The following is a 24,126-nucleotide window of genomic DNA, read 5'->3' as shown; positions in this document are numbered from 1 at the left end:
AAGGTGAGAGAACATCTAATACCTATAAAGAGTAATGAAAATAAGGTGGAGTACAAAGTGAAATATCTGGAGGGACTGGCTGAGGTTAAAACAGGCAGGGAGGAAATTAGGCATCACCTCCTTACTGTCTGTCAAATGCCTCTGAAAAGTGACATGAGAATTGATAACATTTCAGTGGAGTATCTGTGAGTGCAAGCCTTTTGGCTTACACTGGTGCTCAACATTTTTTTGGGGGGAAGCAATCAAACTGAACAAAAACATCAAATACAGCCACTGTGCCCCATCAAATGCAGCCACTGTGCCCCATCAAATTCAGCCACTGTGCCCCATCAAATGCAGCCACTGTGCCCCATCAAATGCAGCCACTGTGCCCCATTATATGCAGCCACTGTGCCCCATTAAATGCAGCCACTGTGCCCATCAAATGCAGCCATTTTGTCCCATCAAATGCAGCCACTGTGCCCCATCAAATGCAGCCACTGTGCCCCATCAAATGCAGCCACTGTGCCCCATCAAATGCAGCCACTTTGTCCCATCAAATGTAGCCACTTTGTCCCATCAAATGCAGCCACTGTGCCCCATCAAATGCAGCCACTTTGTCCCATCAAATGCAGCCACTTTGTCCCATCAAATGCAGCCACTGTGCCCCATCAAATGCAGCCATGAATCTATCCATTTTACATATGGGGGTGGCATAATGGAGGGGGAAGTGCCCGTGTGCCCTTAATGGACAGGCCGCCACTGTGGCGGTTTCCCATAGCCCCAGTCCCTCAGACTTCTAATTAGAAATTGTGCGTTTTTGCTGCATTTTTTGGAATTGCACCACAGATGCGGCATGCAGGACTTTTTGTGCACTTTCAGGACATGCAGCAAAAATGTACAACCTAATAGAAGTCTATGGGACTGGGGGGTAACATGCCAGAACACCAGCACTGCAGCTAAACTGCAGCTTGCCAGTGTGAACCCACATCATAACATCTAGGAGGGCAAGAAACTGTCACAGGCTGCTGTAATATAACACTTAATATGCAGAGAGGGGGACGTGGCCAGTGGACAATCCACAACTTGTGGCAGGTGACGTGGCCAGGTGATTTGGCAAGTGGATAATCCACTTGTGGCAGGTGACGTGACAAGTGGACAATCCACAACTTGTGGCAGGTGATGTGGCCAGGTGATTTGGCAAGTGGATAATCCACTTGTGGCATGTGACATGGTCAGTTGACGTGGCAGATGATGTGGCAAGTGGACAATCCACAACTTGAGGCAGGTGACGTGGCAAGTGGACAATCCACAACTTGTGGCAGGTGACGTGGCCAGTTGACGTGGCAGGTGACGTGGCCAGTGGACATTCCACAACTTGTGGCAGGTGACATGGCCAGGTAATGTGGCAGGTGACGTGGCCAGGTGACATGGCAAGTGGACAATACACAACTTGAGGCAGGTGACGTGGCAAGTGGACAATCCACAACTTGTGGCAGGTGACGTGGCCAGTTGACGTGGCAGGTGACGTGGCCAGTGGACATTCCACAACTTGTGGCAGGTGACGTGGCCAGGTGATGTGGCAGGTGACGTGGCCAGGTGACGTGGCAGGTGACGTGGCCAGGTGACATGGCAAGTGGACAATCCACAACTTGTGGCAGGTGACGTGGCCAGGTGATTTGGCAAGTGGATAATCCACTTGTGGCAGGTGACGTGACAAGTGGACAATCCACAACTTGTGGCAGGTGTCGTGGTCAGGTGACGTGGCAAGTGGACAATCCACAACTTGTGGCAGGTGACATGGTCAGTTGACGTGGCAGATGACGTGGCAAGTGGACAATCCACAACTTGAGGCAGGTGACGTGGCAAGTGGACAATCCACAACTTGTGGCAGGTGACGTGGCCAGTTGACGTGGCAGGTGACGTGGCCAGTGGACATTCCACAACTTGTGGCAGGTGACATGGCCAGGTAATGTGGCAGGTGACGTGGCCAGGTGACATGGCAAGTGGACAATCCACAACTTGTGGCAGGTGACGTGGCCAGGTGACGTGGCCAGTGGACAATCCACAACTTGTGGCAGGTGGCGTGGCCAGGTGACATGGCAGATGACGTGGCAAGTGGACAATACACAACTTGAGGCAGGTGACGTGGCAAGTGGACAATCCACAACTTGTGGCAGGTGACGTGGCCAGTTGACGTGGCCAGTGGACATTCCACAACTTGTGGCAGGTGACGTGGCCAGGTGATGTGGCAGGTGACGTGGCCAGGTGACGTGGCAGGTGACGTGGCCAGGTGACATGGCAAGTGGACAATCCACAACTTGTGGCAGGTGACGTGGCCAGGTGACGTGGCCAGTGGACAATCCACAACTTGTGGCAGGTGGCGTGGCCAGGTGACATGGCAGATGACGTGGCAAGTGGACAATACACAACTTGAGGCAGGTGACGTGGCAAGTGTACAATCCACAACTTGTGGCAGGTGACGTGGCCAGTTGACGTGGCAGGTGACGTGGCCAATGGACATTCCACAACTTGTGGCAGGTGACGTGGCCAGGTGACGTGGCAGGTGATGTGGCCAGGTGACGTGGCCAGGTGACATGGCAAGTGGACAACCCACAACTTGTGGCAGGTGGCGTGGCCAGGTGACATGGCAGATGACATGGCAAGTGGACAATACACAACTTGAAGCAGGATACCCGTGCGTGCGCGCTCCCAAGTCCTGCATCTGTGTCCATTCACACAGAATGCAGGACTTGGCCCTGCCCCCAGTGCCGTGTCATTGGATTTGATTGACAGCAGCAGGGGCCAATGGCTTGTGCTGCTATTAAAGGGGTTGTAAACCTTTGTGTTTTTTCACCTTAATGCATCCTATGCATTAAGGTGAAAAAGCACCTTGCAGTGTCTGCCCCCGAGCCCCCAGTTTACTCACCTAAGCCCCGAACTTCCGTGGGTGCGATCCCACGTCCCTTTTCCCATGGCTTCTCGGCTCTTCATTGGATAGATTGATAGCGCAGCCAGTTGGTTCCCGCTGGTGTCAATCAAATCGAATGGACATTCCACAACTTGTGGCAGGTGACGTGGCCAGGTGACGTGGCAGGTGATGTGGCCAGGTGACGTGGCCAGGTGACATGGCAAGTGGACAACCCACAACTTGTGGCAGGTGGCGTGGCCAGGTGACATGGCAGATGACATGGCAAGTGGACAATACACAACTTGAAGCAGGTGACGTGGCAAGTGGAAAATCCACAACTTGTGGTAGGTGACGTGGCCAGGTGATGTGGCAGGTCACGTGGCCAGGTCACGTGGCCAGTGGACAATCCACAACTTGTGGCAATTGACGTGGCCAGTTGACGTGGCAGGTGACGTGGCCAGTGGACAATCCACAACTTGTGGCAGGTGACGTGGCCAGGTGATTTGGCAAGTGCATAATCCACTTGTGGCAGGTGACATGGCAAGTGGACAATCCACAACTTGTGGCAGGTGTCGTGGTCAGGTGACGTGGCAAGTGGACAATCCACAACTTGTGGCAGGTGACGTGGCCAGTTGACGTGGCAGGTGACGTGGCCAGTGGACAATCCACAACTTGTGGCAGGTGATGTGGCCAGGTGACGTGGCCAGGTGACATGGCAAGTGGACAATCCACAACTTGTGGCAGGTGACGTGGCCAGGTGACATGGCAGGTGACGTGGCCAGTGGACAATCCACAACTTGTGGCAGGTGGCGCACTCGGCCAGCTCAGTGGCCTTTTTGCAGGACATTAGAGCAGCCCAGGGGGCAAATGCATTCTTGCAACCCAGCCCAGTCCGCCCCAAGGGCCTTGGTACACCTCTGGGTAGAAGTGACATGTGGGCCGCCGAGGGCCGTTCGTGGGCCGCCGAGGGCCGGTCGCGGGCCGCGATCGGCACGCGGGCCGCCAAGGGCCATTCGCGGGCAAGTACCGGCCCGCGGGCCGCCGCGGCACACCGGGCATATGCCCGGTATGCCCTATGGCCAGTCCGGGCCTGGACACCTGCCTTTACGCACACATGGACTTTAATGGCATCCCAGTCCTAGTCCAAAGGGTTCAACATGAAGTTGACCCGCCCTTTGCAGCTATAAGAGCTTCAACTCTTCTGGGAAGGCTGTCCACAAGGTTTAGGAGTGTGTCTATGGGAATGTTTGACCATTCTTCCAGAAGAGCATTTGTGAGGTCAGGCACTGATGTTGGGTGAGAAGGCCTGGCTCGCAGTCTCCGCTCTAATTCTATTGGGTTGAGGACAGGACTCTATGCAGGCCGGTCAAGTTCCTCCGTCTTAAACTTGCTCATCCATGTCTTTATGCACCTTGCTTTGTGGTCCAAATCATTTGGTGGAGGGGGGATTATGGTGTGGGGATGTTTGTCAGGGGTCGGGCTTGGCCCCTTAAGTTCCAGTGAAGGGATACACACCGCTCCAAAGATGCTGCTAGCAGGACTTTTTTTTTACCGTCCTGCTAGCGCACCGCTCCAGTGTGAAAGCCCCCGGGGTTTTTTACATTGGAGAGACAGCAGCGGCTCTTTCAGGGCGCTTTGCAGGTGCTATTTTTTAGCATTATAGCGCCTGCAAAGCTCGTCAGTGTGAAAGGGGTCTTAAAGCGGTAGTTCCCCCTCCAAAAATCTTTTACCCTTAGTCTGATGCTCATTTTGTCTAGGGGAATCGGCTAGTTGTTTTAAAATCGACGCTGTACTTACCGTTGTAGAGAGCGATCTTCTCCGCTGCTTCCGGGTATGGGTCTTCGGGAGTGGGCGTTCCTTCTTGATTGACAGGCTTCCGACGGTCGCATCCATCGCGTCACGAGTAGCCGAAAGAAGCCGAACATCGGCGCGGCTCTATATGGTGCCTGCGCACCGACGTTCGGCTTCTTTCGGAAAATCGTGACGCGATGGATGCGACCGTCGGAAGCCTGTCGGAAGACTGTCAATCAAGAAGGAATGCCCATCCCCGGAGACCAAACCCGGAAGCGGCGGAGAAGATCGCTCTCTACAACGGTAAGTACTGTGTCGATTTTAAAACAACTAGCCGATTCCCAGAGACAAAATGAGCATCAGACTAAGGGTAAAACAATTTTGGAGGGGGAACTACCGCTTTATGGCGTCGGCATACCAAGACATTTTGAACAATTTCAGTTGGAACAGTTTGGGGGCGGCCCCTTCCTGTTCCAACATGACTGCACACCAGTACACAAAGCAAGGTCCATAAATACATGAATGAGCGAGTTTGGGATCAGGTCATACTTACCTCCACTGTGCAATTCTTTTTGCACAGAGTGGCCCCAATCCTACTCTTCTGGGCTCCTCCCCGCCTTGAGTGTCCACGTTGGAGAAGGCTCTCCTAAGGTGGATACCCGTGCGTGCGCGCTCCCAAGTCCTGCATCTGTGTCCATTCACACAGAATGCAGGACTTGGCCCTGCCCCCAGTGCCGTGTCATTGGATTTGATTGACAGCAGCAGGGGCCAATGGCTTGTGCTGCTATTAAAGGGGTTGTAAACCTTTGTGTTTTTTCACCTTAATGCATCCTATGCATTAAGGTGAAAAAGCACCTTGCAGTGTCTGCCCCCGAGCCCCCAGTTTACTCACCTAAGCCCCGAACTTCCGTGGGTGCGATCCCACGTCCCTTTTCCCATGGCTTCTCGGCTCTTCATTGGATAGATTGATAGCGCAGCCAGTTGGTTCCCGCTGGTGTCAATCAAATCGAATGATGCCGGGGCGGGGCCGAGTCATACACTCTGCGTCTTTGTATGAGTCAGGAGCGCGCCCGCAAGGTAACCCCCTCAGGAGAGAGCTTCCCAGAGGGGGTTATCTAATGACCCCAGAAGAGGAGGATCGGCGCCACTCTGTGCACAATGAACTGCACAGTGGCGGTAAGTATGATATGTTTGTTTTTTAGGAAAAAATAAATAAAAAACGGGGGCACCTTAACCGCTTAACGACCGCCGCATGTATATGTACGTCCACAGAATGGCACGTACAGGCAGATGGGCGTACATGTACGTCCCTGCCTTTCCGCGGGTCGGGGGTCCGATCGGGACCCCCCCCCTGGTACATGCGGTGGTCGGGGAGCAATCCAGGATGAGGGCGCGGCTATTCGTTTCTAGCCGCCCCCTCGCGATCGCTCCCCGGAGCTAAAGAACGGGGAGAGCCGTATGTAAACACGGCTTCCCCGTGCTTCACTGTGGCGGCTGCATCGATCGTGTCATCCCTTTTATAGGGAGACTCGATCGATGACGTCAGACCTACAGCCACACCCCCCTACAGTTGTAAACACACACTAGGTGAAACATAACTCCTTCAGCGCCCCCTGTGGTTAACTCCCAAACGGCAACTGTCATTTTCACAATAAAGAATGCAATTTAAATGCATTTTTTGCTGTGAAAATGACAATGGTCCCAAAAATGTGTCAAAATTGTCCAAAGTGTCCGCCATAATGTCGCAGTCACGAAAAAAATCACTGATCGCCGCCATTAGTAGTAAAAAAATAATAAAAATGCAATAAAACTATCCCCTATTTTGTAAACGCTATAAATTTTGCGCAAACCAGTCGATAAACGCTTATTGCGTTTTTTTTACCAAAAATAGGTAGAAGAATACGTATCGGCCTAAACTGAGGAAAAAATGTTTTTTATATATGTTTTTGGGGGATATTTATTATAGCAAAAAGTAAAAAATATTGAATTTTTTTCAAAATTGTCGCTCTATTTTTGTTTATAGCGCAAAAAATAAAAACCGTAGAGGTGATCAAATACCACCAAAAGAAAGCTTCATTTGTGGGAAAAAAAAGGACGTCAATTTTGTTTGGGAGCCACGTCGCACGACCGCACAATTGTCTGTTAAAGCGACGCAGTGCTGAATCGCAAAACCTGGCCTGGGCATTTAGCTGCCTAAAGGTCCGGGGCTTAAGTGGTTAAGAGCCGGTTCACACAGGCAGCACGACTTTGGGGGCGACTCGGCAAGGCGATCTCAAGACGACTTGAGAGGCAACTTGCAAAATGACTTCTGTTTTGAAGTCAATGCAGGTCGCCCCGAGTTGCCCCCCAAGTCGTACAGGAACCTTTTTGTAAGTTGGAGCGACTTGCGTTGCTCCTATTGAATAGAGAGGACTGCGACTTGTCAGGCGACTGAGTTGCCTGACAGGTTGCCCCTGTGTGAACCGGCTCTTAGTATCACTTTAATCTATCCAATCAGGACACGAGACACCAGCTAGAGATGGTATGCTCGTTCCCGGCTGGAGGATGACAGCCTTCAGGTAAGTAAAATGGGGGGGCTGGAGCACTACAGAAGGTTTTTCACCTTAATACATAGAATGTAGTACCATGAGGGTTTACAACCACTTTAAAGTTTGTGTGTAAAGGCAGGTGTCCCAATACTTTTGGTGATATAGTGTATGTAGCAAGTTAATTCATGGGGTGCTATTTCAGGTGCCAAAGGTTGTGTGCCTACAGTTTCCAATGATAGAAATCCATCCCCTGAATCAAGCATTCTGATTGGCTGATATGCACAATGGCCAACAGCTCCACTTTGACTTTAATAAACCAACCTCACCTGTCTAGTACAAAACAACAAATACATCTGATATACAATGAAGCCGCGACTTCAAAGTACTCCACTCATACGGCACCGAGACATAACAATCAAAAACAATCCGTCTCTTTACCTCTTTCGCCAACTTATGCCCTTGCTCGCTGGTAATGGGTTTTTCCTTCACATCATTCAGTTTTGCTAGAGTCTTGGGATCATCTCGGAGGTCGATCTGCAAAGCATTCAAATGAAATTCTTTTTTTTTGGTCTCTTTTTTTCATAATCGGGAACAAGAAAAAAGCAAATGCAAGAATGAGGAAGCGGCACCACAGACCGATGGGGCAGACTATGCCCTCGTGCCCTCTTTGGAGAATCACTTATAATAAGACATTTAATGAGAACCAAAACACAGAACGCTTTCCATCACGGTCAGATAAAATGAGCCGACCCACATACCTTTACTTCATCTGAAAAACGTCTCCCAAGACTTTGAAACTGCATGTTTATAGCAGGGCTGTGTTACATAGGCATTTTTTATTATTGTAAGGACTGGAAGATTCTGAGCTGATTAAGACAAAGCTTTGGACTGATCCTGTAATTAAGACCCCTTTCACACTGAGGAGTTTTTCATGCGGTACAGCGATAAAAATAGCGCTGCTATCCCGCCTGAAAAACTCCTGCCCAGCAACCTCAATGTGAAAAAAATCTCCTGTCAGCAGCATCTTTGGAGCGGTATGTATACCGCTCCTTCCCATTTAAAACAATGGATAACCGCGGCAATACCGCCCGCAATGCGCCTCTGCAGCTAGCGGCCGATTCCCGCAGCAATCCCGGCGGTATAGCGCTGCTATTTTTAGTGGCGATATACCGCCACCGCGGCTCCCAGTCCAATGTGAAGGGGGCCTTACTCTTTCACTGCACAAGCCATTTAAAAAATTAATTAAAGGCGTAAAGATTAGTTAAAACCCTCAAATGTCATTGCTTTTTTGAAAGCAGAGACCCTGGAGAATAAAATGGTGGTAGTTCCAATTTTTTTCATGGTACACGATATCTATGCAATGCATAGGTGTGCGCACAGGGTTTGCATGGGCACACCCTAATTATTATTAGTATACAGGATTTATATAGCGCTAACAGTTTGCGCAGCGCTTTACATCAGGGAAGACAGTACAGTCACAATACAAATCAATACAGGAGGGGTCAGAGGGCCCTGTTCGTTGGAGCTTACAATCTAGATCACCCTGTGCTGGGCAGATTCCCCCCTGCTGCGAAAGGGACTGAGGAATTTCTGTCCCCAGTCCCTCTCTCTGTCTCAAAAGTGAGACCCCTGATATTTCACCCCCCCCCCCCCCAATTGGGCTCCTAAAAATTGTGAATAAAAATAAAAAAATATATAAAAATCATTTGTAAAGAATAAAACTCTAAAATAAAAACTAATAGGGATAAACTACTGACAGCAATCTCTGCCCTACTGACATCGTCCAGTGCCCCACTATCCATCTATTTATCTTATATATATATATATATATCTATACACACATATAAATATTATATATATATACACACACACATAAACACACTCATATGTGTTTGAGCTTTGGGCAGTAAAAGGCCTTGAGCTTTAAGGGAGCATAACAGGGGGTGTGTCCTATGCCTGCATACTTTTTCTGATAGGTGTCCCTCATTACCATCTCAAAAAGTTGGGAGGTATGTCTTCAGTCATTTTTTTCAACTTTCCATCTAGTAAATCTTCTGCCCTTGTTGTTGTTTTAACTTTGGATAGTAAAACATTATTTTCTGCCAGTTAATACCTTATACAGCCCACTTCCTGTTTCTCGTCTGGTTATTATCCTTCCCTATGCTTATTATATCATTCACAGCTTTCTATCTCGTGAGAGTTTGCCAGAAAGGGGGGGGGGGGGGGGGTCATAAGAGGGCCAATGAGAGCTGCAGGTGTGCCTCTGTGTAAATCCAGGAAGTGAACAGGCAGCAGCTTCAGCTGCCCACAGTTAAAATGGATGCAGCCAGACTCATTGGAGGGAGATTTCTGCAGCATATTTGGCAAGTACAGAATCAAAGTCTATATAGAAAATAATATGCAAAGTGGTTGGAGCGAAGCTTCAGAATGGCAACGGTGTTATAACAAATTATGTGAGCAGACTGCAGTTCCTCTTTAACCTTTAATGCTGGGGTCTCAAACTGGTGGCCCTCCAGCTGTTGTGAAACTACAAGTCCCATGAGGCATTGCAAGGCTGACCGTTAAAAGGATGACTCCCACAGGCTGAGGCATGATGGGACTTGTAGTTTCGCAACAGCTGGAGGGCAGCCAGTTTGTGACCCCCGCTTTAATGCGTCGCTAACATTGCAATAGTGGGGAAAGGAATAAACACAACATGGCCCCTGCTGACAGGCAATAATATTAAAGCAAGGTTAGTATGACAATAAAATATTCTGGGGCAGATTCTCGTAGAATGGCGTAACTTAGGGCGGGCGTAACGTATCTCATTTACGTTACGCCGCCGCAGATTTTTCAGGCAAGTGCTTTATTCACAAAGAACTTGCCTGTAAAGTTGCGGCGGCGTAGCGTAAATCACCCGGCGCAAGCCCGCCTAATTCAAATTAGGCGGGTAGGGGGCGTGTAGCATTTAAATTAAGCGCGTTCCCGCGCCGAACGTACTGCGCATGTGCCATCCGTAAAATATCCCAGGGTGCATTGCTCCAAATGACGTCGCAAGCATTGGTTTTGACGTGAACATAAATGGCGTCCAGCCCCATTCACAGACAACTTACGCAAACAACGTAAATTTATACATTTCGACGCGGGAACGACGGCCATACTTGACATTGGTTGCCCCTCATATACCCAGGGGCAACTTTACGCCGGGAAAAGCCTAACGTAAACGTCGTAACTTTACTGCGTCGGCCGCGCGTACGTTCGGGAATTCGCGTATCTAGCTAATTTGCATACTCGACGGGGAAAACGACGGAGGCGACACCTAGCGGACAAAAAAAAAATAGCATTTAAGATCCGACGGCGTAAGAGCCTTACGCCTGTCGGATCTAATGGATATCTATGTGTAACTGATTCTAAGAACGGCCCAGATTAGGACTTACGACGGCGTACATGGCGTTGCGCCGGTGTAAGCCCTTTGAGAATCTGGGCCTCTGAGTCTTAGTTTAAGCAGATAAGTTGATCTGCATTTTCCCAGCTTTCCACCTTCCAAAATGGCTAAAAATCTCTCATTACAAAGGACAGGAAAAGTTCTGGACGGAAGCAGAGTTCCCCTTTAACACTCTACCTGAGTTCCCACTAGCAGGAACGGTACGTTTGGCGCGTATTCCTTTAACTCGGGAACCCATTCTTCCTTCACGTTCTGGAAGGAGGCCGGATTCACCACGGAGAAGCAGATGAGGAACACGTCTGTCATGGGATAAGATAACGGCCTCAAGCGATCGTAATCTTCCTGGAAAAAGAAGTCATGATTAATAGTCAGCTGAAATATGGAGATCATATCACTGTGATGGCGTCATTCGAAGTTTATTGCTCTTTATGCCCATCACCCAAAGGTCCAGCTTGGCACAAGTAACAAAAGGGAGCACCTTGAACATTTGTCTACCACACGAGCAAGTGCCCCCCGAATATTCTAATCTTACCGAACTGTGTGGTAAAAGCTGAACTCCAGGTAGGAAAAAAAAATAAAATACTGCAGTTATTCATCCATTAACCCTATCCTGTCCAGCCCCAGTGTCCCTTTAATTGGGTCTTTATGCCCCAGAGGAAGACACGATATACTGCCCCATCACGTGACCTCTGTAGTTGGCTGCCACAGTGGTCACATGATCAGGAGAGCGTCCTGCCGGTGTCCTATCATTATGGGTCCCCTATCAGATAGTGCCCAGCCTGGACTGCGCATGCGCAATCAGAAATCACGGAAATCTCAGAGAATAAACATCTGTTCCATCAGCTGTAGTTGGAGCATGCGCAGTCCACGCCAGGCGCTCTATCAGATGGGGGACCCATCATGATAGAACAGCGCTGGCCGTGCTCAAATACAGCAAGGGGGGAGCTGCGGTGGCTCAACGCGATTGGCACTGCGCTGACAAGCCATTCACCTCTGCAGCTAGAGGTTCGGATCCCGGTCTCAGCTACATGTGAATTGAGTTTGGTGGTCTCAGCCCGGCTCCCAGGGGGTGTGCTATGCGAGGTAAGCTTGCGCTTAGTACGCCCACCCCCCTCCCGCAAAAACCACCACACTTACACGCACTCGAAATTGGGTTAACATGCACGCACTTTGACCACGCGGTCTCTAAAAAGAGAGGCGAAGGACTAACGGGGCTGGTTGAGCGGGCTAATCCTCTCACTCCCTTATAGGGAGTCCCTCTGCCCCGTTGGGCTTCAAAGCGGAGCAGGTAGGGCGGGCTGTGTGGGAGGACCCCTCACACACCCACCATTGCCACCCGGGGCATGGAGAAAGGTGGCAGATTGCCTCTGGGGGAGGCCTGCCTACTCCCAACTCCTGCAGTCCGGCTCCTCTCTCGAGTACACGCACAAAATACACTTTAAAAAAAAAATTAAAAAAAGAAATAAATAAAAAATACAGCAAGTATTTTTATTCTAAGGGGCAGGTGTATTATGCTTATTCAGTGAGAGCGGCCTCTTATAATCATATCCGCCCCTTTGATAAAACCATCCGCCCTTTGCTGTATTTGAGCGTGGCCAGCGCTGTTCTATCGAGATGGGTCCATCATCTGATAGAGCGAGCGGCGTGTTAACTGCGCATGCTCCAACTACAGCTGATGGAACAGATGTTCATTCTCTGAGATTTCCGTGATCTCCGATTGCGCATGCGCAGTCCAGGCCGGGCACTATCTGATAGGGGCAGTGCCGATCATGATATGTCACATTAAAGTTGAGAAGCGGGGGGGGGGGGGGGGGGTCACTACCCACAGTGACATGTCACATAAAAGATTAAAGTTGAAAAGCGGGGGGAGAGGGTGTTCGGCTGTCGGAAATGACATCTTATATTAAAGTGAGAAGCGGGGGATGCCGACTTCTTACCTCTTCTCCCATGCAGCCAGCGAGTTGAGAAGCGGGGTGAGGGGCCGAAAATGACTTCTCACCAGGCGGGGCCTCTAGTAATTTGGGGGGCCCTCCGCAGCTTTGCGGGGCCCTAAGCGGCTTGCATAGTGAGCCTATAGGGCGGATCAGCCCTGGATAGGGGACCCATATTGTTAGAACACCGGCTCCCAAACATTACCAGGATCCGTCACCGCTCGGTCACTGTGTTGGGAGCGCATTCCCTGCACAGAAGTCCATAGATACAATGGGGTTGATTTACTAACGGTAAATAAACTGCGCACTTCAGTTGCTCCAGAGCTCAGTAAATGAGCAGAAGCTCTGCTGACTTCAACATCCAAATCATTTTCCTTGCATGTGATTGGATATTCTTTGCAAAGTGACGCTTTACTTCATTTACTGGAGCAACTGCACTTTGCAGAGTTCACAGACTGTTTGCCTTTAGTAAATTAACCCCATACACTCCTTGGCCACATTATTAGGTACACCTGTTCAATTGCTTGGTAACACACATTGCTAATCAGCCAATCACGTGGCATTTAGGTATCTAGACATGGTGAAGACGACTTGCTGAAGTTCAAACTGAGCATCAGAGTGCGAAAGAAAGTGAAAGTGGATTTAAGTGACTTTGAACGTGGAATTGTTGTTGGTGCCGGACGGGCTGATCTGAGCATTTAAAAAATTGCTGATCTGCTGGGATTTTCACACACAACCATCTCTCAGGTTTACAGAGAATGATCCGGAAAAGAGAAAATATCCAGGGAGCGGCAGACAGCAACAAGGCATTTTCCTCCACACAACTGCCGCTCGCTGGATAATTTCTCTTTTTTTGGATCGTTCTTTGTAAACCCGAGAGATGGTTGTGTGTGAAAATCCCAGCAGATCAGCAATTTTTTAAATGCTCAGACCAGCCCGTCCGACACCAACAACCATTCCACGTTCAAAGTCACTTAAATCCCCTTTCTTCCCCATTCTGATGCGCAGTTAGAACTTTAGCAAGTCGTGTTCACCACGTCTAGATGCCCAAATACATTGAGCTGCTGCCATGTGATTGGCTGATTAGCAATTTGTGTCACCAATCAATTCAACAGGTGTACCTAATAAAGTGGCCAGTGAGTGGATATCGTGACTAAACCCCCTATGACAGGCATGTCCAAAGTCCGGCCCGCGGGCCAAATGCGGCCCCCCTGTTGATTTAATATGGCCTCCCTGGGGATTTGGATATATATATTGTTTGTGGCCCCCAAAAGATATATACCGTATTTATCGGCGCTGCCTTGGAGGGGACAGGAAGGGGGCAGGACGAGCGCCATCAGATTACATGAAGAGAATCTCCTGTTTACTCAGCAGCGTCTGTATTGGAAGTCCCTTCTTCTGGGATGCCATTGGACGACTGTTCTGTCTATCATAGGAGGCGGGACTTTGTATTAAAGAGGCCACAGAGTAAACAAGAAATTCTCCTTTTTGTAATCTGTTGGCACTCGTACCACCCCCCCCCCCTCCCTCTGCATTTATGGCACATGTGAGGCTGCATTGGTTGCAATGGCAAGGCTGCATTCTTGGCAATGGCAAGGCTGCATTTATGGCAATGGTAAGGCTGCATTTATGGCAAAGTTGAGGCTGCATTCATGGCAATGGTAAACCTGTGCGTGTTATACGCCGATAAATACGGCATATCCAAATAACATGCCCAAGCTCATCTCTTTACCACACACAGCCACAAAGACAAGAATTCTTGTTGGGCCGTGTATTAGTGCTCAGACTAACACACTATAATGGTTCAAAGAATGTCAGGCAAAATAGTCGGCGCCGTACGCATGTTCACTTCATCAAAATCTGGCCCTCTTTGAAAAAAGTTTGGACACCCCTGCCCTATGAAGATCAGGAATACGACTACATTGGATTCTGCTTACAAAGAGTTCTTAGAGAAGCTCCTCTTTGTCAAGATAGCTGGAGGAGCAGCTGAGAGTCAGCTGAATGACCTTGTATATGTGAAGATAAGGATCACTTTGCCATAGAACATGCTGGTGTTTCCCTAAAGTATTCTCCATACTTGGATTGCAGCAAGAAACAACCAATCCCTTAAGAGATATGATCAGAATGTACAGGTGGGGGCAGGAACCTCGAGATCCATGGGGGGCATCTGGGGTACAGAAAAGACAAACTTTTTGTTGGAGAAAAAAAATATATGCTATAAAACATATCAAATAAAAAAAAAATCGAATTTCTTCATAAATGTAGGCCAATATGTGTTCTGCTACATATTTTTGGTAAAAATAAAAATCCCAATAAGTGTATATTTATTGGTTCGCATGAAAGTTATCAAACTATGAGATATAGACTGATTTTTTTGTTATACTAGTAATGGTCACCCACTTATAGGAAGATAGTATGATAGTATGGCAGGCAATCTGACACTTTCTAGGAACCAGTGACACTAATACATTAATCAGTGCTAAAAATATGCACTGTCACTGCACTAATGACACTGGCTGAAAGTGGTTAACATCAGGGGCAATTAAATGTGTACTTAACAGTGCTTGGTGCATTCACTTTTTACTTAGGAATGTGACCAATCACAGGTGAGGAGTACAAAGACAAGTGTGTCTTGTATACAGTCAAGCATGGTGGTGGGAGTGTCATGATCTGGAGCTGCATGAGGGCTGCTGGCACTGGGGAGCTACAGTTCATTAAGGGAACCATGAATGCCAACATGTACTGTGACATACTGAAGCAGAGCATGATCCCCTCCCTTCAGAGACTGGACCACAGGGTAGTATTCCAACATAACATCCCCAAACACACCTCCTAGATGACCACTGCCTTGCTAAAGAAGTTGAGGGTAAAGGTGATGGACTGGCTAAGCATGTCTCCAGACCTAAACCCTATTGAGCATCTGTGGGGCATCCTCAAATGGAAGGTGGAGGAGCGCAAGGTCTCTAACATCCACCAGTTCCCTGATGTCGTCATGGAGGAGGGGAGGAGGATTCCAGTGGCAACCTGTGAAGCTCTGGTGATCTTCATGCCCAAGAGGGTTAAAGGAACACTAAAGGCACAATGTTTTTTTTTTTTTAAATAACATACATGTTATACTTACCTCCACTGTGCAGATCGTTTTGCACAGAGTGACCCGGATCCGTGTCTTCTGGGGTCCCTCGGCGGCTGTCTCGGCTCCTCCTCGCAAAAGCTTTCCACCTTCATGCCCGCTCCCTCGCATGGTGGAAAGCTTTTGCGAGCGCGCTCCCGTGATACAGCAGCGGCCATAGCCGCCGACTATCACTCGTCCCCGCCCCCCAGCGTGCCGCGTCATCCGCTGTGATTGACAGCAGCGCCAGCCAATGGCTGCGCTGCTATCAATCCGCCCAGTCTAGCCAATCAACGGCCAGGCTGGGAACCGAGCAAGATGACAAGCACGCGCCCGGGACTTTCGAACGGTGAGGTAAGTAAAACGGGGGCTCGAGGGGGGCCGGTGCTGTCAGATGTTTTTTTACCTTAATGCATTAAGGTAAAAAAAACATTTACCTTTATAACCCCTTTAAGGCAGTGCTGGAAAATAATGGTGGCAACACAAAATATTGACACTTTGGGCCCAATTCGGACATTTTCACTTAGGGGTGTACTCACTTTTGTTGCCAGCAGTTTAGACATTAATGGCTGTGTGTTGAGTTATTTTGAGGGGACAACAAATTTACACTGTTATACAAGCTGTATACTCACTACTTTAGATTGTAGCAAAGTGTCATTTCTTCAGTGTTGTCACAGGAAAAGATATAATAAAATATTTACAAAAATGTGAGGGGTGTACTTACTTCTGTGAGATATTGGGGGTTATTTACTAAAGAAAAATGCAAAGTGCACTTGGAAGTGCAGTTGCTGTAAATCTGAGGGGGGGGGGGGGGGGGGGGGGGCAACAAAAAAAAACAGCATTTTAGCTTGGACATGATTGGATAATAAATTCCCCTCATTTCAGATCTTCCTCTCAGATTTACAGCGACTGCACTTGTAGTGCAAAGTAGATTTGCTATTCGTAAATAACCCCCATTGTGTTTTTGAGCTTAAAAAACCCTCTAAAGTCGCAAAAAGATAAGACAAAGAAACGACTTCCTTGTGACTTTTGACATTGCGAAAGGCCCAAACTATCCCATTCTATCATCCGAATGAATAGAAATGTTATCCTTATAATTTATTTTGGATTCATTGAAATTCCTTACTATGGTGATTTGGAGATTTTGATACATCCAAGTCTCAGAATAACGAGAATGTCGTCCAAATTTCGATTCGTATTGAACATTTCTACTTCCAACTGACTTTTAGGATCACTGTAAGTAGGGTGACCACATGTCCCGGATTGCCCGGGACAGTCCCGCATTTTGCAGGTCTGTCCCGGGTACCTTTATTCCAGGACAATACAGTGTCCCGGAATGAAACTGACACAGCCACCCCCGGGCCGATCTGATGCCCCCAAAAAAGGCCGCCACATCACCGCTTTACTCACTGACAGTACTTGTCCTGGCTGGGAATGTCTGGAGGAGCACAATCCTGCCCCCTGCTTGTGATTGGAGAAATAATAAATCCCGCCTCTTGTGTCCAATCACTGTGCTGTGATTCATTACAGCACAAACTGATTTTAGGGAAGGAGGGTGTCCCTGAATGGTAGTTTGGAAATGTGGTCACCCTAGGGCCCCTTTCACATGGGGCGGATCAGTAATGATCCGCCCCGCGAACCTCCACTTGCTCAGCGGGGATCGCTCCGTTGATCCCCGCTGAGCCGGCGGATGACAGGGCGGTCCCCGCACACTGTGCAGGGACCGCCCTGTCTTTTCTCCGCTCTCCCCTATGGTTCGTGTTCACCCGATCCGATCCGCCAGACGGATGGAAAAATAGGTTTTTCCTCCGTCACACTTTGGTGGATCGGAGCGGGTCGGATGTCAGCGGGCATGTCACCGCTGACATCCGCGGCTCCGTAGAGGAGCACGGAGCGCCCGTTCAGGTCCGCCTAAAAAACTGGCAGGCGGACCTGAACGGGCCGCCCGTGTGAAAGGGGCCTAACTGTAAGCTCCACACTGATATGGAATAACAAGAGAGATTCCTGGTAAGGGAAAGCTCTGGGCACAAAACAAATATAATAAGAATAGGAAACACAGAATAGATTCCTTTATCCAGGCAGGTTGGTGATGTGTCCAGGGCCATTCTTGTGTCTGTCAATTCGGGAGCTGCGATGTGCTCTGGGCGCTGCCTCCTTGCTATCCTTCCTCCCGCCCCTCCTAGGGCAGACGGGGGCGGTTGCGCACACAGCGCATCGGCGCCATGCATCCCACCCAGCGTGTGACGTCAGGTTGGCGTCATGACTATGGACGTGAGTTTGTCCTTCTCAGCCGGTGTAACTGGAACTCAGAGTGCTAGATTTAAGTAGCCCGCCGTAAGTTTGTGCGGGCGTAGCGTATGTTATTTACGATACGCCGCCACAACTTACACGGGCAAGTGCAGTATTCACAAAGCACTTGCTCCGTAAGTTGCGTTGGCGTAGCGTAAATGGGGCCGGCGTAAGCGCGCCTAATTCAAATGAGTATGAGGGGGGCGTGTTTTATGTAAATGGGTGGTGACACGACGTGATTGACGTTTTTCCCGAACGGCGCATGCACCGTCCGTGGAATTTCCCAGTGTGCATTGCTCCAAAGTACGCCGCATCCGACCGACGCATACATCGCGTCACGAGATGCCGTAAGAAGCCGAACGTCGGTGCGGCTCTATACGGCGCATGCGCGCCGACGTTCGGCTTCTTTCGGCATCTCGTGACGCGATGTATGCGTCGGTCGGATGCCTGTCCATCAATTAGGAACGCCCACCGCCAGCATCGTACCCGGAAGTGGCGGTGGGAACGAATATAACAAACGGTATGTACGGACCTTTTTTTTTTAATAAAACCGGCCGATTCTCAATCGTAATTTATTTGGGAAAAGCAATGTTAAAATTTTATTTTTAGGGGAACCACCGCTTTAAGCCAGCCTAATTTAAATGTGGAACAGGAGGGCGTGTTTTATGTAAATAACTTGTGACCCGACGTGATTGCCGTCCGTGGAATCTCCCAGTGTGCATTGCTCCTAATACGCCGCAAGGATGTATTGGTTTTGACGTGAACGTAAATGACGTCCAGCCCCATTCACAGACGACTTACGCAAACGACGTAAAATTTTCAAAATTCGACGCGGGAACGACGTCCATACTTAACATTGGTACGCCGCATGTACGCCTCATATAGCAGGGGTAACTTTACGCCGGGAAAAGCCTAACGTAAATGGCGTATCTGTACTGCGTCAGCCTGGCGTACGTTCGTGAATTTGCGTATCTAGCTGATTTACATTATTCTAGGCGTAAATCAGCGTACACGCCCCTAGCGGCCAGCGTAAATATGCAGTTAAGATCCGACGGCGTAAGAGACTTACGTGGGTCGGATCTAATACAAATCTATGCGTAACTGATTCTATGAATCAGGCGCATAGATACGACGGCTCAGACTCAGAGATACGACAGCGTATCTGGAGATACGCCGTCCCATCTCCTTTGAGAATCTGGGCCTTTATTTGCAATCTGGCTTCCGGGTACTTCTCTCCGCGGGAGTAGGCGTTTCTATGCTGAGAAGGCATGTCATCTGGGAGGTTGCCCAGATTCTTGACGTCCTTTCAGAAAAAGTTATCCCCGGCGGATAAGGCCCCGCCCCCCCCGTATTGCGTAGGCGCGTCACGAGTCACAGCGTTTCCGAAAGAAGCCGAACATGAAGAAGCTCTATACGGCGCCTGCGCAGTCAGCTCTACACGGCTCCCCGTATAGAGCCGACTCGCAGCTCTGCATGTTCGGCTTCTTTCGGAAACGCCGTAACTCGTGATGCGCCTACGCAATACGGGGCCTTATCCGCCCAGGAGAACTTTTTCTGAAAGGACGTCAATCATCTGGGCGACCTCCCAGATGACATGCCTCCTCAGCATAGAAACGCCTACTCCCGCGGGGAGAAGTACCCGGAAGCCGGATTGCAAATATAGATTAGAAGGTATGTTCAGCGTAAAAAAAAAAAAAAATTGCGGACTGTACATGTTAGAAGTATAAAGAAGTTGATCTGATATAAATGTTATTTGGGTGAACCTCCGCTTTAAGTAACTATACTGTATATTACATATTTTGTAGATATCCCAAGCATCAGCCCCTGATGAGTGTCACTGACACGAAACGCGTCGAGCAACAGAGAATAGAAATCCTCATTTCATGTTCTTCTGTCTGTAACTCCACACAGTAATGCAAGGCTTTCTCCCTGGTGTGGAGTGTCGTGCTCGCCCCCTCCCTTGGACTACAGGAGAGTCAGGACGCTCTCTACGTTGCAGATAGAAAAAGGAGCTGTGTGTTAGTGGGCATTAGTGGACTCTCCTGTAGTCCAAGGGAGGGGGCGAGCACGGCACTCCACACCAGGGAGAAAGCCTCGCATTACTGTGTGGAGTTACAGACAGAAGAACAGGATTTCTCAGAAGAAATAAGAACATTTAAAAGCAAAATGGAAGGATGAGGTAAGTGAAGGAGGACTGCACTAAGGTAAAGGAAGCTATTTAGGGAAAAAAAATTGTACCTTTACAACCCCTTTAAGGTCAGGGTGTCCCTCATCCCTGCAATAAACCATTGCGCCAGGGGCAGCTGTCCCTCCTGCCCACCCTTTGTCCCAGCCCTGCTTCCAACTGACTTTTAGGATCACTGTAAGCTCCACACTGATATGGAATAACATAAGAGAGATTCCTGGTCAGGGAAAGCTCTGGGCACAAACTGTTTCTCTCTGCAGTAAAACAAACATAATAAAAGTAGTGAAGCACAGAATAGATTCCTTTATCCAGGCAGGTTGGTGATGTGTGCGCCCCTTGCAGGACATAGAGTTGAATGATGGTTCCCCTGACCCGGCACAGTGTATACAACCTCTGTACATAGAATTCACCAGCAAGGTCAAGAATTAGCACTGCATGTCCTGGCAATTGTCAAGCCTCGCTGATCGCACGCTGGCGTGCACGCAGCAGAACAGAATGCACTTTAATGGCCATTTTTATGATTTACTAATGTAAAGGAAAACAGCGTGAGATTAAACAAGCGGTAAATAAACAATGACAAGCAGGCTGGGAATGAAATTGGAAGGGGAACTATTTATAGACTGATGAGCCTCTGCATAGCTAACAATCATACAGAAAAGTCACAGGAAAACGGAACCAACTGCCATGCAAGTGAGACCTGCCACAACGTACGGCCAGGCTCATGTAAATCTTTGGCTTTATTGTAACTAACAATTATTTTCATAATCGATTAGTTGGCCGATTATTGTTTTGATTAATCGGTTAATAACATAAAAAAAAAAAAAGTGATTTTGTGGCGATTTGCATTTTTACTTTTATTTTGGCCAATTTGTTGTTGGGTAGATTAACCACTTAAGCCCCGGACCAATATGCTGCTAAATGCCCAAAGGCGTTTTTACAATTCGGCACTGCGTCGCTTTAACAGACAATTGCGCGGTCGTGCGACGTGGCTCCCAAACAAAATTGGCGTCCTTTTTTCCCCACAAATAGAGCTTTCTTTTGGTGGTATTTGATCACCTCTGCGGTTTTTATTTTTTGCGCTATAAACAAAAATAGAGTGACAATTTTGAAAAAAATGCAATATTTTTTTACTTTTTGCTATAATAAATATCCCCCAAAAACATATATAAAAAAACAAATTTTCCTCAGTTTAGGCCGATACGTATTCTTCTACCTATTTTTGGTAAAAAAAAAAAAATCGCAATAAGTGTTTATCGATTGGTTTGCGCAAAATTTATAGCGTTTACAAAATAGGGGATAGTTTTTTTGCATTTTTATAAATTTTTTTTTTTTTACTACTATTGGCGGCGATCAGCGATTTTTTTCGTGACTGCGACATTACGGCGGACACTTCGGACAATTTTGACACATTTTTGGGACCATTGTCATTTTCACAGCAAAAAATGCATTTAAATTGCATTGTTTATTGTGAAAATGACAGTTGCAGTTTGGGAGTTAACCACAGGGGGCGCTGTAGGAGTTAGGGTGCACCTAGTGTGTGTTTACAACTGTAGGGGGGTGTGGCTGTAGGACTGACGTCATCGATCGAGTCTCCCTATAAAAGGGAATGACGCGATCGATGCGCCGCCATAGTGAAGCACGGGGAAGCCGTGTTTACACATGGCTCTCCCCGTTCTTCAGCTCCGGGGAGCGATCGCGATGGAGCGGCTATAAACGAATAGCCACGCCGTCGTCCCGGATCGCTCCCCGCGGGAATCCGCCCGCCGCACGCAGCAGGGGGGTCCCGATCGGACCCCCCACCCGCTAGAAAGCAAGGACGTATATATACGCCCTTCTGCCTGTCCGTGCCATTTTGCAGACATAAATAGTCGTGCGGCGGGCGTTAAGTGGTTAAAAAACACAAATTTCCGCAAAAACGCATTACATGCTTTTCTGCAGCTTCTCCATACCTCCCAACCCGCACGGATTCTGCGGGACTTTCCCCGCACAGACACTTCATTGCCGCATTTCCGCGATAGCGGTAATTTTCCCGCAACGGAAGAGGAGACAGTGGTGGCAGCACAGGAGGAGGAGGTAGGACAGCACCCCCCTCCCCTACCAAGTCAGATGTCGGACGATCGGCATCAATTTACTGCAAAACTTTCATTATTATCGCCGACCCGCGGTAGCCCCCCCCTCCCCCCCCGCTCAACACTTTCATTATCGTCGTCCCGTAGTAGCAACAACAACTTTAATGGCATGGAAAATAAATGGAATGAATGTCCTGCGGTAGGATTTTGAAAAGTTGGGAGGTATGGCTTCTCCATTGAAGTATATTAAACAAAACAAAAAAATCGCACCGTTTTGCATTAAAAAAAAGTCCTTGCCCTTTCCAAATACGCAACAGCTGAAAAAAAATCATGGATGTGAACGTGCCCCATAGGAAAACATGTAAATGAGCTGTAGTGTGTTTCTGCAAAAAGCACCAAAAAGGTGTGACCCCGGCCTGAGATGTTTAGTAACATAATGGGGTTAAAAAAACAAAAATTTGTACACAAAGAGCAAATAATGTATTTTCCGGCGTATAAGATGACTTTTTAACCCCTGAAATTCTTCTTAAAAGTATCACGGAGGCCCTCTCGTCCGAGGACGAGAGGGCCTCCGTGATAGGCGGAACAATGAACACAGTGTCTCCTGGGAAGCTGAGTGTTCCGCCTTTCACGGAACAGCAGAAGGAGGAGGCGCGGCTTTTGAAAAAATGGACTGCCGCGGTCTGCATGTCTTAGGATAAGGTAAGGGATCGTCAAGACATGCAGTGACACAGTGATGCATGTAATGGGGCACAGTGAGTCTGGCATGTAGTGGCACAGTAAGGCATGTAATGGCACAGTGAGGCATGTAGTGGCACAGTGAGGCATGTAATGGTGGCACAGTCTGGCATGTAATGGCACAGTGAGGCATGTAATGGTGGCACAGTCTGGCATGTAATGGCACAGTGAGGCATGTAGTGGCACAGTCTGGCATGTAAAGGTGGCACAGTCTGGCATGTAATGGCACAGTGAGGCATGTAGTGGCACAGTCTGGCATGTAAAGGTGGCACAGTCTGGCATGTAATGGCACAGTGAGGCATGTAATGGTGGCACAGTCTGGCATGTAATGGTGGCATAGTCTGGCATGTAATGGCACAGTGAGGCGAGGCATGCCTAGTAGGAAGGGGGTCATCTTATACGGTGAGTATATCCCAAAACCTAAATTTTAGCTGGAAAATTAGGGAGTCGTCTTATACGCCGGCAAATACGGTAATCGCTACTGTAAGGGGTTCATTTTTTTCTGTGGGACAGTGAAAGTAATATTTACAGTAGTGATTTTAACCCCATTATGTTACTGGCCGATTAATCGATTACTATTTTCATAATTGTTTAATTTCATAATCGATTCGTTGTTTCGGCCCTGATTGTAACCACTTCAGCCCCAGAAGGATTTACCCCCTTCCTGACCAGGCCATTTTTTGCGATACGGCACTGTTTTACTTTAAAACATGGAATATCCAGGCTCAAACTTACCGACCAATCAGCAACCAACCAAATTCACCTGTCTAACAGTGTGCGTTAAAAACAGAGGTTTAGTTGCACGCATTTGCAAATGCATGTGTAAGCTGCAGGCCCCGTCAAGGCTCTCTGTATACTGCAGTCCTAACTGCAACATTGCATTTTATGTCTCCTCAGTAGGAGCACATGACTGCTGATGGATAGATAAGGGGCAGGTGACTGGAGGTAGCCCAGCCCTCATTAAAGGGGCAGGAGCACACTGCACACTCAGCACATGGAAGCCAGGGTGCCAGTGCGCTGCCTGACCACAGTGACATAAATACAACAAACAAAAGTCACTGCCCCTACCTATGACTGGTCTATACAATAAGGAGCGCTGGAAAGGGCGCATATACAGTATACAGAGAGCCTTGACGGGGCCTGCAGCTTACACATGCATTTGCAAATGCGTG

At 48.5% G+C, this 24,126-nt stretch overlaps 1 protein-coding gene across 1 annotated transcript in view; it reads right to left on the bottom strand.

The window, feature by feature from the left end:
- Nucleotides 1-24,126, bottom strand: part of RHOQ (ras homolog family member Q) — a 71,115-nt gene that overhangs the window by 9,189 nt on the left and 37,800 nt on the right. Inside the window, exons 3-4 of the mRNA XM_040351562.1 lie at nt 10,811-10,975; nt 7,648-7,743 (exon numbers count right to left, since the gene is read on the bottom strand). Coding sequence (XP_040207496.1) covers nt 7,648-7,743; nt 10,811-10,975 — 261 coding nt within the window. The remainder of the gene's footprint in view (nt 1-7,647; nt 7,744-10,810; nt 10,976-24,126) is intronic.

The sequence above is a fragment of the Rana temporaria genome, chromosome 4 (assembly GCF_905171775.1).
Source record: "Rana temporaria chromosome 4, aRanTem1.1, whole genome shotgun sequence".
Taxonomy (NCBI): domain Eukaryota; kingdom Metazoa; phylum Chordata; class Amphibia; order Anura; family Ranidae; genus Rana; species Rana temporaria.
This window is presented reverse-complemented; position numbering and strand designations above follow the sequence as displayed.